General features: G+C 36.0%; 3 protein-coding genes across 6 annotated transcripts; 2 read left to right on the plus strand and 1 right to left on the minus strand.

The window, feature by feature from the left end:
* Positions 1–2,606: 2,606 nt before the first annotated feature.
* Positions 2,607–5,614, plus strand: LOC104760353 (uncharacterized). Its single transcript, XM_010483261.2, has 2 exons — positions 2,607–3,119; positions 3,480–5,614. The coding sequence occupies exons 1-2, from the start codon at positions 2,732–2,734 to the stop codon at positions 5,486–5,488; spliced, it is 2,397 nt and encodes a 798-aa protein (XP_010481563.1). The 5' UTR covers positions 2,607–2,731; the 3' UTR covers positions 5,489–5,614.
* A 1,736-nt stretch (positions 5,615–7,350) lies between these two features.
* Positions 7,351–11,445, plus strand: LOC104760355 (uncharacterized). Of its 3 annotated transcripts, none has more exons than XM_010483263.3 (2): positions 7,351–7,534; positions 8,090–11,445. In XM_010483263.3, the coding sequence occupies exon 2, from the start codon at positions 8,138–8,140 to the stop codon at positions 11,270–11,272; it is 3,135 nt and encodes a 1,044-aa protein (XP_010481565.2). In that variant the 5' UTR covers positions 7,351–7,534; positions 8,090–8,137; the 3' UTR covers positions 11,273–11,445. The 3 variants fall into 3 exon arrangements, with proteins under 3 accessions (XP_010481565.2, XP_010481566.2, XP_010481567.2); XM_010483264.3 differs by having other exon boundaries at positions 8,098–11,445; XM_010483265.3 differs by having other exon boundaries at positions 7,434–7,534; positions 8,093–11,445.
* On the minus strand, positions 11,402–16,026 carry LOC104760354 (putative disease resistance protein At5g45510). 2 transcript variants are annotated; one of them, XM_010483262.2, is made up of 3 exons: positions 15,807–16,026; positions 12,004–15,692; positions 11,402–11,744 (listed from the first exon to the last, which is right to left on the minus strand). In XM_010483262.2, the coding sequence occupies exons 1-3, from the start codon at positions 15,832–15,834 to the stop codon at positions 11,703–11,705; spliced, it is 3,759 nt and encodes a 1,252-aa protein (XP_010481564.2). In that variant the 5' UTR covers positions 15,835–16,026; the 3' UTR covers positions 11,402–11,702. The 2 variants fall into 2 exon arrangements, with proteins under 2 accessions (XP_010481564.2, XP_019095699.2); XM_019240154.2 differs by having other exon boundaries at positions 11,402–11,828.
* Positions 16,027–18,290: the final 2,264 nt, after the last annotated feature.

Below are 18,290 nucleotides of genomic sequence, written 5' to 3' on the forward strand. Positions count from 1 at the left end.
CTTCACTATCATCATCAGATTCCTTTGCCTCATTGACATCAAAGAACAAAGGGCATTGTTTTGTATCATGATTAAGAGACCCACATTTTGTGCAGAAGTTCCTAAGTCTCTCATATCAGAACTTTAACACAGTGTTCTCATCAACACCAAACCTAAAGTTTTTCTAGAAGCGTAAAGGTGCATCTATGTTCCAATCAATCCTAACCCTCACCGCTCCAACTTGATTGACATTCTAATTATCGTCAACTTCAGATACATGTCCTAATTGATTTCCATATTCCCCTAGCCATTGCATTAGTGAGATAGAGAATCGGAATACCTTGAATTTGGACTCAAAACGGGATGATTTTCATATCAGTCTCACTGATATTTGAGAACCAACGATGAGTAGTGACCATCTAATCATTAAAGGACCAGGGACCCCTACGAAGCACTAGATTCATTGACTCCTCAAACTGTAAGTGAAATTGTACGCGTCCTCCATCTAGAAGGCAACCAACACAAGCATCAACAAATCCCCAAACCCAAGGCATCTCGCGAATTAGAGCCCGCAAATTTTGTTTCATGGGTTAACTGGCGTAACCACCAAAGAGTAATGATTCACCGACGCCGCTCGGGAACAGAACTCTGAAGTCAGAGAGATAGGGGCTTCTTCAATACCCAAATCAAAGTCTTGCACAGATTTTCTCAGAAAGTCACTCATGATTGTAGTGAACGATTGCGGAAAAATGAAATTGGAAGTGATAGAAAAATATTGGGGATGAAGGTTTATATAGCAACAGATCCATGGCGATTTTGGAAGACGGTTAACTCCTGCGAAAGGGAGAGACAAATAACTGTCAGAAAAAACTTCGGAGAAACAAACTTCGGAGAAATGACCCCCAATATCAAACAAGGGGGGATTATCGGTCAGAAACAAACTTCGGAGAAATGACCGGTATGAACAGTGGCAAAAATCGCTGCCAAAGAAATTGCCTAGCGAGAGAGACGACATCTCTTTAATTTAGTCTATTGATAACAAAAAAAGTAATAACTAATTTAAACTGTAGTTATCTAGACTGAGCCAAAATAATATTCTAAAAATTGAAGACCACTTATTAAAACTCTATAAATACTTTGTAAACTATTATATAATTTTGCGAAACTTATAAAATATCTTATAAAATCTTATAAATACTTGGATCGACTCTCTAAGTAATAATTACCATCCAAAAGTAATTTATAAAATTTATAAGACTTTATAAATTTTTAAGAATTAATGAGAAGTATTTTTGAAAATGAATTGGTGAACGAGGCATTTTTGAAAAAAGGACATACCAAAAATGACGTTTTTCAAAAATCCCCTATACAGTAAAACCTCTATAAATTAATACTCTATAAATTAATAAACACTATAAATTAATAAATTTTACTAGTCCTAAGTCGGGACAGTGTAAAAATTAACAAAATTCGATAAGATAATAAGATAATATTTTTTTTGAAATCCCCATGTAAAATATAGTTCCAATAATATCATAAATTAATAATCATGTAAATATATATATATGTATATGCTGATATAGTAAAGTATGTTTCTCTTAAACCTTATATATATAAAAAAATTGTTATGTTGTATCTTCAAACTATAATGATATAAAATATTCTATAACATTTCATAAAACAGCTAAAACTTTTTAAAATTTTCAATTTCTAAATATGCATCATTTACATTTTTATAGTTTGATAGACTATTAAAATACGAGAATTGATATTCTTATTCATAAATTTGAATATTTATGTCATATGTATAAGTGAATTTGTCTATAATATTTGTAATTCATTGTCAATAATATTTTTTAATTATTTCAAATTCAATTCCAATACCATAAAATTTACAACATCCAAAATTCTAATCTTATTTTGCAAAAATTGTCTCAATTCATAGTTTTTTAAAAATTAAACAATTAAAAATATACCTATAAATTAATAATTATTAATTTACACTATAAATAATAATTATTAATTTATAGATAAATTAATATCACTATAAATTAATAAAATGTCTTGGTCCCAATATTATTAATTTATAGAGGTTTTACTGTATTTGACTTAAAATTTGAAATTTAAAGCAAAATCAAATCTGTGCAAACGGTTCATATTAGATAATGTTTTACTTTGCATATTATTTTTTTATAAACCAAAAACCTAAAAACCAAAAAAATTCTATATACCTAAAAAATATTCTGATTGACAAAAAAACTAATTTTAAAGAAATACAAATGAATTCCTAAAATCTGATTAAATACGACTTATTTTTTTATATATTTTAGGCAAAACCATATGGACAGTTTTTAAATTTAAATACTGTATTTTTAAATCAAGATACTTATGGAAATATGAAGACTAAAACAGAAAATCCTTGTACTATTTTAAGTAACGTGAGTGAAAGAATAAAGTATGATTTTCTTGATTTTGTGCTTTCATTTTTCTGATTGTCTTGATTTTATTATCAACAAGGAAAGAATAATTTATTTCTGACACACAAAAAGCCCTTGATTAAAGACTTACCGTGGAATAAAAGAAAGGAATGTAAAATATAAGAATAGTACTGGGAGAAAATAATTCACGCGTTATTTATAAATTTCAGGTTAATTATTCTAATCCCATATATATTACCTGAGCAAGAGAGCATGAAACAGCAAATTTTGATACTTAGCGAGCTTAGGTTTTTCAGACAAAAAGAGTAATAACAATGCAAGTGATACCGCCGGAAATTAAAAAGATCTTAGACAAATGGAACATAAGAGGACTTGTGATAATGTCTTTGCTGTTCCAAACGTCTCTTATCTTCCTCGCGCCGCTGCGGAAACGCACATCAAAGAAGTGGCTCGCTGTAGTTCTGTGGACCGCGTATCTTTTAGCGGATTGGACGGCTAATTATGCGGTGTCTCAGATCACTAAGAACCAAGGGAAGGAACCAGAACCTGGTGATCCTCCAAAAAACAAGAAGCTACTTGCTTTGTGGGCACCGTTCTTGCTGTTGCATCTTGGTGGTCCGGACACCATTACCGCATTGGCTCTTGAGGATAATGCCTTATGGCAACGTCATTTGTTTGGCCTTGTCTCTCAAGCGCTTGCAGGTAACTAAATACATTTTATGTACATTAATTGGTTGAAGGTTAAACACTATTTATTACTGATCAAGTAATATATAGTAGATGATATCTATTTTAGCATGTAAGGTTATATATGTAGAATGGTAAATAAACATTCCTTACTAAATACTCAGTAAGGTACGGTGTAAGTGTGTAACGTATTATATTGTTTTTGTGAAAGAAGTTTTTATTTGAGTTACCCAATAGTAATCAATCCTTAAATCTGATAATTAACCAACATAAATAAAACCGTTAATTAAGACTACAAAGTACAAACCAAGTACTACTTACTTTAAACTATAAGTTGGTTCTTCTTATGATATATAATTTCCATGTCGTGTTCAGGTGTTTATGCGGTGGTGCAATCTTTGGAAAACGTATTATGGCCACCAATCGTACTTTTATTCATCACCGGAACGATAAAATACGTGGAGAGGACACGAGCATTGTACTCGGCGAGCTTAGACAAGTTCAAAGACAGAATGCTTAAACCAGCAGACACTGGTCCTAACTACGCTAAGCTAATGGAAGAATACGATTCAAAGAAAAAGTCAAATCTCCCAACTGAAATCTTCTTAACCAAAGAACCGGACAAGCACGAAAGACCCCCGACACTCGTTAGACCGGACCGCGAATATTTAACTGATCTCGAAATCGTTCAATACGGCTTCAAATTCTTCAACACTTTCAAAGGTCTTGTCGTTGACCTAATTTTCAGTTTCCGTGAGCGAGACGAAAGCAGAGATTTCTTCAAAGAGTTGAAACCGGGAGAAGCTCTTCGGATTATAGAAACCGAGCTAGGGTTTCTATACGAATCAATGTACACGAAAACCGCGATTCTTCATTCGAAAACCGGTACTCTGTTCCGGTTAATCGCGTTCGGTTCACTTCTTTCTTCCTTTTTTGTCTTCCATCGTAGACCGCTCAAGTACGATGATTTTCATGAAGCAGATGTGGTGATTACTTACATTTTGTATATTGTTGGTATCGCACTTGACCTTGCGTCAATGGTCATATTCTTGCTCTCGGATTGGACTTTCGCATTGAGAAAGCTCAAGGATGATCCCGAGGAAGGAGAGAGCTCTATAGACTCTTTACTCAACTGGTTTCTCGGGTTTAGGAAACCGCGGTGGAAGAAGCATACATGCAACGGAAACCAAACCCACGAGGTGCTCACAACAGGGTTTTTCTCACGGAGATGGTCAGGCACGGTCTACGGTTTCAACTTCATCGGGTTTTGTCTGAAAGCCAAAGTTTCAAGAATCCATCAGAAGAGAAACTGCAAACTTTTAGTGTGGGACTCCGTGGTTTCGATACTCGATAAGGTAATCAGAAGCATACAAATGTTGGTAGGATGGATCAGAGATGGTAATAGATCAGTCAGAAGCGTGTTGAGGCAACGGTCCAAGAAGAATCCCTTCTTTCGTTACACAGTTTACTTGTTATACCTCGTGTTTTTTGCGGGTGTTCCTGGAGTTTTTGTAGTCCTTTGGGACTACATTGATCGAATCTTCAGTGTTAAAGCTTATCTAGAAGAGATAAGGTTCATATCGAGAGAGCCTTTGACAAAGAATCAATGGGAATTCATATTCTATGAGCTCAAGGATAAGTCCGACTTCGCGGAGAAACCTGAAGTCGCAAAGAAAGTTTCTTGGGCGAGAGGAGAATGGGCTTTACGGGATACGAAAGTGGCGGAGATCGATAGGTTGATGCTTTATATAGAGAATGTTGATTATGATCAAAGTCTCCTCCTATGGCATATTGCTACTGAGCTCTGTTTTCAAAAACAAGAAGGTGATGAGGAGATAGAGAACTTGAGCGGTGAAAGTTACGACGACCGCGAGTTCAGCAAGATTATATCGGATTACATGATGTATTTGCTGATAATGAGACCCAAGTTGATGTCGGAAGTGGCGGGAATCGGGACAATACGGTTTAGAGACACTAAAGCTGAAGCTGAGAGGTTTTTCAAAGGTAGGCATATCAAGGACTTGAGAGATATGAAACGAGCTAGTGAGACGGTTTTATCAGTCAATAACAAAATAGAGCCAATGCTTGTGAAGGGAGATCGAAGCAAGTCGGTTCTTTTCGAGGCGAGTATGTTGGCGAAAGAGCTTGGGAATTTGAAAGAGACTAGTAATGGAGATGGGAAATGGAGAGTGTTGAGCAAAGTGTGGGTTGAGTTGCTATGTTACGCAGCAAGTCATTGTAAAGCTACGGAACATGTGGCGCAACTTAGCAGAGGTGGAGAGCTTCTTAGCTTTGTTTGGTTATTAATGGCTCACTTCGGTTTAGCAGATCAGTTTCAGATCAATAAAGGAGATGCTAGAGCTAAACTCGTTGTAGGCAAGTGATTACTTGCAACAAAAATAAATTCTAAAAAGGGTTTTTTTTTTTTCCCTTTTTGTGTGTGTGTATTTGTGTTAATCTCTTTTGGCTATGTTTATAATTTCAAGTTATGATCATCGTATTTCGTTTGATTTGAATCTTGATTAAGGACATAGATTGTCGACCCATCAACAAAATTAACCAGAACTTGCATTGGTTCTTAGGATTTGAATGGCGTAATAGACAGGGAAAGCTAATATGCTTGCTTATAGACTACTTAAGATTTGTTCACAAATTTTTTTTGTTTAATATGAAGAAAATTAATTGTTTTCTTCGCAGCAGATTGTTACTCATCTTGTTACAACAACTCGAAGTTTAACTTGTCGCAGCAACAGATGCTTTATTTTATATATAAATGAGTAAGGAACAAAATATTATCTGCTCAAACCTTGTCTTTCAAGGAATAATCTAGGGTTTTACATCAACTTAGGGTTTCGGAAAAAAAAAAGTGACGATGTGAAAAGCTTTTAGAGAATTGGGTTCAAAAAAGATAAGACGGATTAGTTTTTTTAGTGTAAACATGAATCAATATGGGAGCTTTAGGGTCATGAGTGTTACATGAATAGCGATACTTTGCTTCTCTTCCATTTCTTCGCCTGACGAGGAAGTAAGGAACAGAAGCTACAAGCTTACCCTGACAAGGACCCTCCGAGGTGGTTAATGTAAGAATTACAAACAGATGAGTATGTGAAGAATAGAGAATGAGATAGAATGATCAAGAGAGAAAGAGAGAGCGGCTAGGTTAGAATAGAGATAAGGAGATATTCTCATTCCTTGAATAATAATGACCTACGTAGTTACAAACTATTTATAGGGATACAATGAAATCTATATAAGGAAACTACTAGAATATATATTTTATAATCGTAAGAAGAACATGTTCTTATATCCTAAGAAGAACACGTTCTTATATCATAAGGAGAACATGTTCTTATAACATAAGGAGAACGTGTTCTTAGTGTGTTCATGTTCACAGTTAAATCCCATACATCTTGGCAATCTTGAAAAGCTCTGCATCGAAGGAGGAAGCTTAACAGATTCAGTGACGACCCTTCAACTGCAGAATACAACTGGCCCGTTAAGATCTTGCGTTTGAAGCTTCATAATTTCGTAGTTGAGTGGAGAGATTTGCAAGCTCGGTTTCCACAAATGATACTGTTCAAGAAGTATCAATGTCCAAAAGTCACATTCTGTCCCACGGGTAGTAATGGAAACTGGAAGAGGTCACAACAACAAATGATGATGGAGTCTAAAAGTTACAACCTAGCCGGAGCCCATACTGAACCCAACCGCAAAAAAGCTGGAAAAGTACTATGTATGTGCATTTTATGTAAATGAAAGTAGTATTTTGCTAATTTGATTTTGGTGATCCAATATATAGTTTGCTTATACTATGTTTCTACTATACAACGATTATGTACAATTTCAACTAAAGTTGAATGAGATTATAATACGAACTTCGATTATATAAGATTATTATTCCCTTTTTGAATTGACAACCCGGCCTACAAGACATTCATTGTTGTCCATCCAGTTTACAAACGGACTAATCCACTAAGGCTTATATTCTTGAATCTTGTCTTACAAGGAATAATTTAGGGTATTAGATTAACTTAGGGTTTCGGGGAAAAAAAGTGGGAATTTAGGAGAAATTAATTGGTTCGAAGTCGATGAGATAGGTTAAGTTTTGGTGTAACGATGAATCCATGGAAGCTTTTTAAGGTTCATGTGTTTCACATGGACATCAATACTTTGCTTCTTCTCTTTTTTTCCACGCGGAGACTTTTCTTCTCCCATAATTCTATTTCTTGGCCTAATGAGAAAGCAAAGAACAGTGTGTATTTGGATGCTTTTCCTCTGTCTTTGTTTGCTGTCTATGAGAAGTTTTCTACATGTTATATAAAAAAAAAGGAAGAGTTCTTTTTTTAATCAGAAACAAAGGATTGCTCACAAGGTGTTGATAAAATACTGAATGACATCTTTTCCGTAGACAGACTTTTATATAAGCAAAGGTACGATGTTTTTTTGCCTGTTCTTCTCGGAAATTAAAGCTTTTTTAAATTAATTTATTTGGTTTGTTTATTAATATTATAAAGTATGTTTTGATTGTTGGAAACATTACACTCTTTTCACCTGCAAAATGATTAAGTAACCAAATTCGAGTTTTGCATAGGAAAAATATAATATTGTATATGTAGACCATAACTTAGGATCATGAAGCCTTGTTTCTTTATATAAACACCATATGCAACTTTCTCTAGTCTTTTTCGTAATGGTTACTAACATGTACAGTCTTAGTTTTGCTTTGTCCGATTAATTTTTCATCATTTTCTTATGCTTGAATGAGATCTGAACTTTATTATTCATTTCATAATAGTTTGTATAAGGACAGTCTTCATTTTGGTTCGCTTCATCGGGTTAATTTGTCACTATTTCCTGACATAATGTTTGCATTGAGACCTTTGGTTTGGTACTTCAAATAGTCACATGGCTGACACATTAACTCTTAGGTGTGCAGTTGTCAAGTTAAACTAACTCCATTGACTCTCTCTTTTGTCTCGCTTTAGAAGAACAGGTACTGACTCTACACATCAAACGCAGTTACCATTCTGATCATGACACAGCAAGAATGTAACATCGATAAGATTATCAAATTCCTATCTGAGTTACAGACTCAGCTAAGTGATATACCTCCTGCACCCAAGAAAGCTACTAGTAACAAAAATGAACAACTAAGCGAAATAAGTGAGGATAAGAGACAATCTTGGTGGGTTCGGGTCAGAGAAAGAGTTAAAAAAATTGGTAAGATGAAGAAAGAGGCTTCAAACCATGCAAGCGACAGTGGAGGCAGTCAAGGTGGAAGCAGAAGAATGATGCGAAACATTGATGAAGATCAAGAAGATGCAGACCTCGCTATCCGGAAACTGCAGAGTGACATTCTTCAGATGATAACAGCATTTAGGAACTTGACTGAGTTTCAAACCAATATGAGCAAGTCGTTGGAGCTTGATCTTCGTTCAGCTAAGTTAAGAGCAATACTACAGAAGACGGATTCAATCAGGTCCCGCTCTCACGATCTCAAAGAAATCAGAAGAAAAGTCTTCACACTCAAGTGTCAGATCCCATCATTGCTCCACAAACAATCATCCAGAGGGACAAGCATCACAGATTCTCAAACCGCTGAGGAAAATGATGAGATCAATGAGACCGGGAATGACATATACTTGCCTGGCCTCCACATTGCTGAAGAAGATTTCAAATGTTCTTCAGCTTTTGAAGAAGTTGTGGAGAAATTTGAAGGACTTGACTTCCCTCAGAAGCTCTGCTTGCTGTCCTTCGCCGTGTTCCCTGAAGACAAAGAGGTTGAAAGGACAATGTTGATGTATTGGTGGATCGGAGAAGGTTTCATCAACTGTGATGATTTTGAAAACTCAGTAACCAGAGTTCTTGATGAATTCTCAAGAAAAAGATTAGTTGAGCCGGTCCAAGACGAGAGGAAACTAATACCACGTAGTTATAGGATGGAGCCTCATGTGCATTCAGCAGTTATATACTTAGCCAAATCTGTACATCTGTTTGAACTCTACAGCCACAAAGGGAAGCTTGTCATGGAAAAATCATTAAAAGAAAAGGTCTGCCTAGTAAAAGGTTCCTCGTTGCTAAGAGAGGCAAAAGCATCTGCAATGAAACCACAAAACCTGAAGACAGTTTTCAATTCATCTGAACGGTACCCTGATTTCACATTCAAGTGGTTTCCCTTAATGAATTCACTTAGAGTGCTTTATTTAGGAAGATGGGAGAGGACAGCTAAACGCCACATTGAAGTTGAGAGCACAGAGTTTCTTAAAAAGAACATGAAGTATCTCAAGAATCTGAGGCTTGCAAGTTTTCAAGGAATCTCGAGAATAGAAAAGCTCGAAAATTCGATTTGTGCACTCCCCGAGTTAGTGATATTGGATCTTAAAGCATGCTACAATCTTGAGGTTCTTCCTAGCGATATAGGCTTATTTGAGAAACTGATTTACTTGGATGTATCAGAGTGTTATATGCTAGACCGCATGCCTAAGGGGATTGCAAAGCTCTCAAGATTACAAGTTTTGAAAGGATTTGTGATTAGTGAGTCGGATCATGAAAATGATTGTGCAGTTAAACACCTGCTGAATCTGAGGAAGCTAAGCATAACTGTAAATAAAAATTCTTTCACGGTGGAAAGTTTGATGGAGTCGTTGACAGGCCTCAAGCAACTTGAGAGTCTGAAAATTTCGTGGGGATTTAGATTTCGTCAAGATGGCCAAGAAGGAGAAAAGAGTGAAGAAGAAAGTAATGAAGCAGATGAGAAGGAGAAGCAAGGAGTTCTTGAAACAGAGAAGAAACTCAAAGACATGATGGAACAAGACCAAGTGCAGGAAGAAGAGATAGAAGAAACGGGTAAGCGAGAAGATGAAGTTAGTAGTAAGAAAGGAAGTGACAAAAATGAAGAGGCTGATCTAGAAGAAGGGAAGAAGCATGATATGGCAAAAAAAGCAGAGAGTTTAAAATCTGATAAGGTTGTCGAGGAAGAGATGAAGACAAGTCCTTCCCAAGAGGCAACAGAGACGATCCAGAAGAAGCCAGATGATGAAAGCAAAGTGGAAAAGGAAAAAGATGGAGACAAAGGGAAGGCTGATCTAGATGAAGGAAAGAAACGAGATGAGGTAGAAGCAACTAAATCTAAATCAGACAAAGTTGTTGAGGGAGATGAGAAGACAAGTCCACCAAAAGAATCCAAAGAGATGATCCAGAACAAGACAGATGATGAAACCAAAGTGGGAAAGGAAGGAGATGGAGACAAAGGGAAGGCTGATTCAAAAGAAAAAACGAAGCATGATGAGGTAGAAGCAGAGAGTTCAAAACCAAACAATGGTGTTGAAGGAGTTAATAAGCCCAGTCCTTCCCAGGATGATCACAATGAAAACAGTAAAGTTCAGGAGAAAAGAGATGGAAACAAAGGGAACACTGATCTAGATGAAGGTAAGATGACAAATGAGGTAAAAGCAGAGAGCTCAAAACCAAATGAGAAGAAAAATCCACCACAAGAATCAAAAGACACAATCCAGAGCAAAGCAGATGATCACAGAGAAATTAGCAAAGTGCAGGAAAAAAGAAAGGGAGCAAAGAACGGAGATGATTTAAAGAAACTTGATGATGGAGAAGCAAAGACTAAGAAGTCACAAAAAACTATTAAGTTTGGTAAGAAGCCAGATGATCTGAGAAATGACAACGCAATGGGGGTAGAGGTTCATGAAACAGCATCACCATCCAGGAAATCAACATCAAGTACAGCAAAACTGTTCAAGGCATTTGGAAACCAAACCAAGAAATGGGGAGGAGGATGGCAAGAGAATGAAGCAATAGATGATACCTCTAAACTTCCTTGTAGTTTGAAGAAGTTGGAGCTAGAATGTTTCCCTGAAAAAGACCCTCCAAGTTGGTTAAATCCCAAAAACCTTGACAAACTTGCAAAGCTCTCCATCAAAGGAGGAAAACTTAGCCGAATCAGTGATGAACTTCTTCCAACTACAGAAAACCAATGGCCCGTTCAGATCTTGCGTCTGAAGTATCTGCATGAATTCAAGGTTGAGTGGAAAGATCTGCAAGCACTGTTTCCAAATATGACACTGCTGGAGAAATATAAATGCCCAAAAATCGCGTTCTGTCCCACAGATGGTAATGGAGTCTGGAGGAAGCAACCTACATCACCAAATATGTGAAGAGAAGCTGCATAATGGCAAGATTCTTTGTAACATCTGTAGAGATAATGTGTCTATACACCCTGAATAAAATACGCATTCCTGCGTATTGTAATTAAATCTTTATCGTAAAGCCATAGAATCACAAGATGGTTCAAATAGAAATAAATATAAATGTTTGAGAAAAGAATAAACAATCAAAACAAGGGTCTTATTCACCCAGACAAGATCACAACACACTATGCCTGGGATTTTACTGCAGGAAATATCTTAAAACAGAAACAGGAAAACAGTAGAGAAAGAGAAAACCGGTAAGATGATATTTTAAAGCCGGTTGTTATTCAACACGCATAGCTTCTGACACACGCAGAACAAGTATGAAAATGATCGATCATGATGCTTAGTACTTTGGAAGTAGATCTTGCTCCAGCTCCTTTGATGATCTTCATTCTTATGGTGGTGATGCATCACTATGTTCAACCATAACGTAGTCCTGCAAATACACGCAGTGTAAAATGCTAAGATGAAGTTGAAAAGAGACAAGATTTGGTGCAAAGACGACTCAAGCAGATACAACCTGCAAAAGGAGAGAAAATATGATGCAACTAATTTTTGACAACTTGGACTTCCCAAGTTTCCTCTTCTGCTAGAACTTTTATTCTTATGAAAAACTAAAAGAAAAAGAAAAGACAGGCATTGATGGTCCTATATGTTCATTGGAGAGGTGATAGAGTAGAAAAGATGTAACTTACTCCGAAGTTTGGGCAATTGTCGCGTTTCACTGTCAGATGATCGTGAGATGACACTTCGACTCCTTCAACAACTTTCTCCAGGTTCTGACAATGCTTTATATTCAGGACTTCTAGGCTGGTAGGCATCTCTGAGAAAATCGTTTTGATTTTCGGGCAGCAATCTAAGCTTAGGTTCTTCAGGTTCTCTAAGCTACCAGCACAGCTTATTGTCTCCAATGATAGAAGATTTGTAATGGACAAAGTCTCCAATGATTTCAAATTTTCCTCAGTCACATCAGAGAAAAGGTCTTTTATGTCAAAGCACATCCTTAGCCAGCAACCTTTCACCACTTTGGTCTTGTTAAAGATAGATGTGAACCTTGTAGGAGTACAGTCCACAAAAGACACAAACTCAGCCGTAGCTAGTGCGTCATCATCCAGCTTATTAGTTTCACTGATCTCCATGACTTCCTGTGGACTTTCGGAATCAACAAGTGATGTTAGTGTCTTCTTATATATAGCCCTACCTAGGGGGACTTGGAGAAGACGTTCCTTGCGCGTGGCATCTCCCATCTCAGTACAATCACTGGCGCGTGGTTCAGCTGATTGAATCTCTCTTGCTTCTTCTAAGATTTCTTGGGATGCAACAACTGCTGCATCAGAGGAGCTAGGATTCTCACTTGACATTTTGCTCCTTACTTCGTCCCAATCCTTACCTTCAAAAAGCCTTCCATCTGCCAGAGTAATACTCTTTACACAATGGACTTTGGTCTCCTTAGGCAACTCTGGTGTCGTCTCCACTTTGGTTCCAAACAGGTTCACTTCACGTAGGTAGGACATGTCCTCGAATGATCCCTCAATCTTCTCCAGCTTGCTGCTGCCGGAAACATCAATGACTTCGAGATTTTTGAGTTTCTGGATGTTTGGGATAGCATCTAGGTTGATGCAATTCTGTAGGAGAAGTTCATTGAGACTGGACAGCTCATCGATGGTGGTAGCCAACTCGCTAAGATTAGTTCCTGAGAGATTGAGAGTTTTGAGTTCAGGCTTATCCTCGAAGCACACTTCAAGCATTTCCACTAAGCTCGTAGTGCCGGAAAGATCAAGAATTTGGAGACCTGACAAGGGCTTCAAACTAGGCAATCTTCTCAATTTGGTACAATTGCGCAACAAGAGCCTAGTCAATAAGTGAAGCTTCTTGCCCACCGCAGAGTCCTGGAATATTGGCAGACGCTCTATTTGGCTCTCCGAGAAGTCAAGGAGCTGAAGTTTTTTAAGAAGATAAAAGTTTTTGTTTTTGCTTTTGTTTTTCTTGTCACCTTTTTGGTTGTCGAAACAAGTTTGAAGTCCACGAGCACCAGAGACATCAACAACCTCAAGATTCACTAGCTCCTGTATGTTTGGCAGATCTTCCAATAAATGGCAGTCCTTGATGATGAGACAATGAAGTTGCGTCAAATCAGAAATGCTGGGAGGGGAAGATGTGATCTTAAGCCCAGAGAGGTGAAGACTTTGAAGTTCAAGAAATGCCTTGAAGAAATCAGGAGTGATTTTCTTCAGGGAGCTAGCACCAGAAACTTCAAGAGTATTCAGCTTTGTAAGAGTCTGAAGCTCTTCAATACTGTCCAGTAGATCACAGTCCCTGATTACAAGAACTCGGAGGAGTTTGAGATGATCCTTAAAAGACGGGATAAGAGGCTCTAGTGTGGGTTCAAAAAGACCAAGTACTTCAAGCTCTTTCAGATTCTCGAAGTACGTTTTAGGATTTTCACGACGCAGACGATCTCCACCAACCAGAATCGTTGTAACCTTGTCTCCTTTCTTTGCTTGCACGGTTTTAATCATATCATCTATCTGGGTGATTTTACCAATCCCTTTTTCCTTGTGACCACCATAGACCCTAGAAAATCCAAGTCGAGATCTCCCGAAATGGCCTCCAAGTCGAGGATCAATTAAACTGATCATCGCCATCTCTGGCACCACCACATTGTTTTCTTGTATCTTCAGCATTCCGCGGTTTATAAGATCCATCAAGATAGAATGACCTTCCTGGTACGCCTTTTCGACTGACCTAACAGGATCAAAGTAGCCTTCAAGCATCCATTGTGTGATCAGGTCACGGTAGTAAACACATCCACATTGCTTAAAGAAGTCCAAGCTATGCCAAAAACAATCCAAGATGGCACCCTTTGATGTATCATAGGTTTTCAACAGCACATATGCAAGATACAAGATTGGATTGACAGCGCTCTCAGAAGCAGAACATAAATCGGGTGAATCAGACCGATCAGCTGAGAGAAACTCGTCTATCTTTTCTTTTAATTCCGTATAATCTCCTGTGCTCGAACATTTTTTGCTTAGAATAATCAACTTTAGGGACTTGGCTAGCACGACGATTGCAGCTGGCGAATTCTTGCTTTTGCTCACAATCTTAGATATGTAGTCTGCAAAAGTCTCCACGTAGTCTTTTGTGAGAAGAAACATAAACAAATTCTGCAGGTTAGTCTCATGGATTGAGTTGCGTAATTCATCTGAGACATCCGTGGTATGGAAATTGATTAGATCGTCATAGGACTTTCTAGCTGCCAGCGACACATCTTTAGTAGTCTGGCCACTTTCCTCATCACGCTTTGTATCTTGTACGTTCTTCGCGGCTTGGTCCTTTTTTTCCCCCTTGTTATCTTTGTCCTGTGACTGAGTACCCTCATCTGGCACAATTTCGCTGTCTCTCTTTGCTCCCTCTAGCATTTCAGTTATATTCTCACTCTTTGCTCTCTCTAGCCCTTCAGTTATATTCTCACTCTCTGCTTCCTCTAGCCCTTCAGTTATATTCTCACTCTTTGCTCCATCTTGCTCTTCACTTCCATTCTCACTCTTTGCTTCCTCTTGCTCTCCACTTTCACTCTCACTCTTTGCTTCGTCTTGTTCTTCACTTTCACTCTCACTCTTTTCTCCGTCTTTCCCTTCACTTCCATTCTCACTCTTTGCGTCACCAACAACAGCCTTTGTAGGCTCCTCGCCTCCTTTCGTAACAAGAATCTTGATACGGTTGACATCTTCAAGGATATCATCAACAAGAAACTTCCAAAGCCCCATTGTATTCATCACCACCTCTTCACTGGTTTGGTTTCCTTCGTCATCAAGAATCAGTAGAATACACGGCTTTCCTGTAGACGGCGTATCTTTCTTGGCACCCTCGGCTGGCAGCAGCGTCGTGTCTGCTTCAGTTGCTTTATCTTTTTTTTTACCCGCAGCCTTGTTTCCATCATCCTTATTGGCGGCCTTTGCAGCCTCCAACCTCTCATCCTCGATCTTTTTGTCGATGTCTTTTCTCTGCTTAACGATTTCGTCAAATATCTTCTTCTTCAAATCAGAAACGTTGAGTTCCTTCTCATCCTCCTCGTCCTCATCCCTATCATCCAATTCAGTCTCTTCAAAATCAGAGTAAACACAAAGCTGAGAAGCTATGTTCTCATAGAGCGACCATTCATCCTTAAACTTCCTGTTGAGATGCAAGCAGATGGTCAGAAAGCACAAGCCGGTCTTGATGACATGCTCTCCCACAATATTTGCCAGCCTCGTCTTCCCGGTCCCAGCTTTACCAGACAGCAAAACTCTCTGAGGACCATCTCTTTTCAGAACATCCACTATGTTGTTACGCAGTTTCTCATCATTCATCCCATGTTGCAATTCTGGATCATTCCCCCCATCTGATGACAAAACCCAAACAAACTCAAAACCAAACACTAATCCTATATCTCAGTGTTCTTTCCGTATGTATACACACTAATTCGGATGGGAGAAGGAAAGAAACACTAACTAACCTGGCAAACCAGCAAACGTAACCGCCATGATGATCAGATTCTGTTGGCCGGAGCGAGCCCTTTGCCTTCTCTACAAAGGCGAAGTCAAACCTCTCTCAATCTCTCCCTTTTCTTTTGCTCTTCATCTCTCTTTTTCTTTCTCTCTCTTTTACATCAGTTTCCCAATAATTTCCTTTAGTAATATATATATATATATATATATATATATATAATTTAATAACTTTGTGATCGTTGAATAACAATGATCTTGTTAAGTTTTTTTTTTTTTTAAACACAGTTACAGTTGATAATTTATATTATTGCAGGTTAAAAATTCGATTCAATTTGTTTTCACTTTTGCTTAATTTAATACCTAATAATAAATCAAAAATAACTAAAGGGATTCTCCCAAAATAATTTAGATGACTCAGGAATGTTTAAAATATTTTTAGTGGTTTTTAGATTTTAAATTTCTGATTTTTTTTTTGTACAAACAAATAGAAATTAAAACAAAAGAAAAAAATCTCTTGTTTTTTTTTTTAAGACAAAAAATCTCCATAAAATAAAATTTTAAAAACTCACTAAAGTGGGATTTTTGGATTTTGTTAAACATTGGTAAACACTCTTATAATCTAGACTTTATACCTTTTTAAGAGATCCATTTATTCTCAAAATTTTGAACACGAAAAAAGTGAAAAAATATATTTCTAAAAACTATTTGAAAAAATCACAACCATTCAAAACTTTAACATAATTATAAAAATAATTTGGTAACACCTCACTGTATGTCTTTTTAAAACATAACTAGATAAAACATGTACTATCAGCAAACTTTTTATAAATAAATAAGATTCCCTCTGTTTTGTAGTTTTAAGCTTAAATTTTTGTTTCATTTTAATTTTTTGTATTCGTTTTTAATGTTATTTTTAATAAGAACTTATTTTTATTTATTTTTATTAAATGAATAAATATTAAATATTTTAAAAAATTTAGTAGTCAAATTAGAGTATGATATAATATTTATCTATTTTTTTGTAGTTTGTTTGAAACAATCTAAATGACAACTAAAAAGTTGGAAAAATATAATGTACATTTCTAGAGTTTCGAACCTCTTAGATAAGAGACAAATTACCAGAATAGATTTCGATTTATTTGCAAGTTGCAATAAAGAATCCATTGATTTTTGGGTCTTTCTTTATTGTTTGGCTATTAGTTTTGTCATTACTTTGATTTATTTGTTGTTTAAGTGATCAGAGGAGGTCGCTGCAGAGACTTAGTAAAAGACTTGAATAAATTAAAACGAGTTGGTCTTATATTTAACCAGTCAAAAGTCGTGCAAAGTTTAACAGCTAGAAACCACGTTACTCGTGATTAATGTGTAATTTTTATTTAAAAACTCTATAATGTACAGCACTGCAAGCTTTCCATGCGCAATGGTACGACGATGTCGCATAATGGTTTAAAGTTTAAACTAATATTAATAGATAGTGATATAATCTTGGAAGTAATCAACACATGATTATTATTTGTTGTCACTACATGTCGACGTGCCTATCATAAATGGATAATGGTGATGATTCAATATTCATGTCAAGACTAAACGACAATTATCAATGAGTTCTTATTGCATTCAAAAGTCCTTCCCAACTAACGTTTTAAAATGATAATTATTTCATATCATTGTAAAAAAAATATTCTATACAAAATTCATACTTTTTCCTAAGTAAATTTTTAAAATTATAAAATACCAAAAACAATTTTTAAGAATAAATATATATTCTTGTTATCATTTCTAAGAATTTAAATTGTGATCTTGTCAAAAGCATTGGTAAAATATTTAGAAAAATACTTAGGTTTACTCTTAGAGGTGAACGCTTGTATTTACCTCTTCTTCTCTCAACATATTAAAATCTTCTATCTAATTTCATTTAAAAAAATAAATTAAAGTAAAATTAAAAAGCAAAACAAATTAAGGAAACAAATTTTGTATATATTTAATTAAAGAAAGATAAATATTAGCTTGGTTTAGATTTTGTAATTAAACGAGGTTCTACATTGGTTTGAGTTTATAAATAAAAATTATAATTTAGATTTTACAATTAAAACAAAATTATATGTTGGTTTAGATTTACAAATAAGGTGGTTAGGTTTTAAATTTTACAATTAGAACGAAATTATATGTCGGTTTGGATTTACAAATGAGGTGGTAAAAGTTTAGATTTTACAATTAGATTGAAATTATATGTCGGTTTGAATTTACAAATGAGGTGGTTAGGATTTAGATTTTACAATTAGAAGAAAATTATATATCGGTTTGGTTTATAAAAGAGTATAAAAGTTTATTTAAAAAATTATATTTGCAATTTATGTTAATATGCAATTATTCAATGTTATCAACTTTGTTATAGTGTATTTCTTTTTTTTTTATAAAAATTCATGAAGAGAAGTTCCCCCGTATAGTATTATTACTTGACAATTTAAGGATTCAAAAATTATATAAATAAT

This window comes from Camelina sativa, chromosome 18 (assembly GCF_030686135.1).
Source record: "Camelina sativa cultivar CO46 ecotype springtype chromosome 18, ASM3068613v1".
Taxonomy (NCBI): domain Eukaryota; kingdom Viridiplantae; phylum Streptophyta; class Magnoliopsida; order Brassicales; family Brassicaceae; genus Camelina; species Camelina sativa.

Excerpts from the sequence above, each read along its gene's own strand:
- LOC104760353 (XM_010483261.2), top strand. The coding sequence starts at position 2,732 with ATGCAAGTGATACCGCCGGAAATTAAAAAGATCTTAGACAAATGGAAC. Across the intron at positions 3,120-3,479 it reads TGTCTCTCAAGCGCTTGCAG|GTGTTTATGCGGTGGTGCAA; the intron begins GTAACTAAATAC and ends TGTCGTGTTCAG.
- LOC104760355 (XM_010483263.3), top strand. The coding sequence starts at position 8,138 with ATGACACAGCAAGAATGTAACATCGATAAGATTATCAAATTCCTATCT.
- LOC104760354 (XM_010483262.2), bottom strand. The coding sequence starts at position 15,834 with ATGGCGGTTACGTTTGCTGGTTTGCCAG. Across the intron at positions 15,693-15,806 it reads TACGTTTGCTGGTTTGCCAG|ATGGGGGGAATGATCCAGAA; the intron begins GTTAGTTAGTGT and ends TTTTGTCATCAG. Across the intron at positions 11,745-12,003 it reads ACAATTGCCCAAACTTCGGA|GACTACGTTATGGTTGAACA; the intron begins GTAAGTTACATC and ends GTGTATTTGCAG.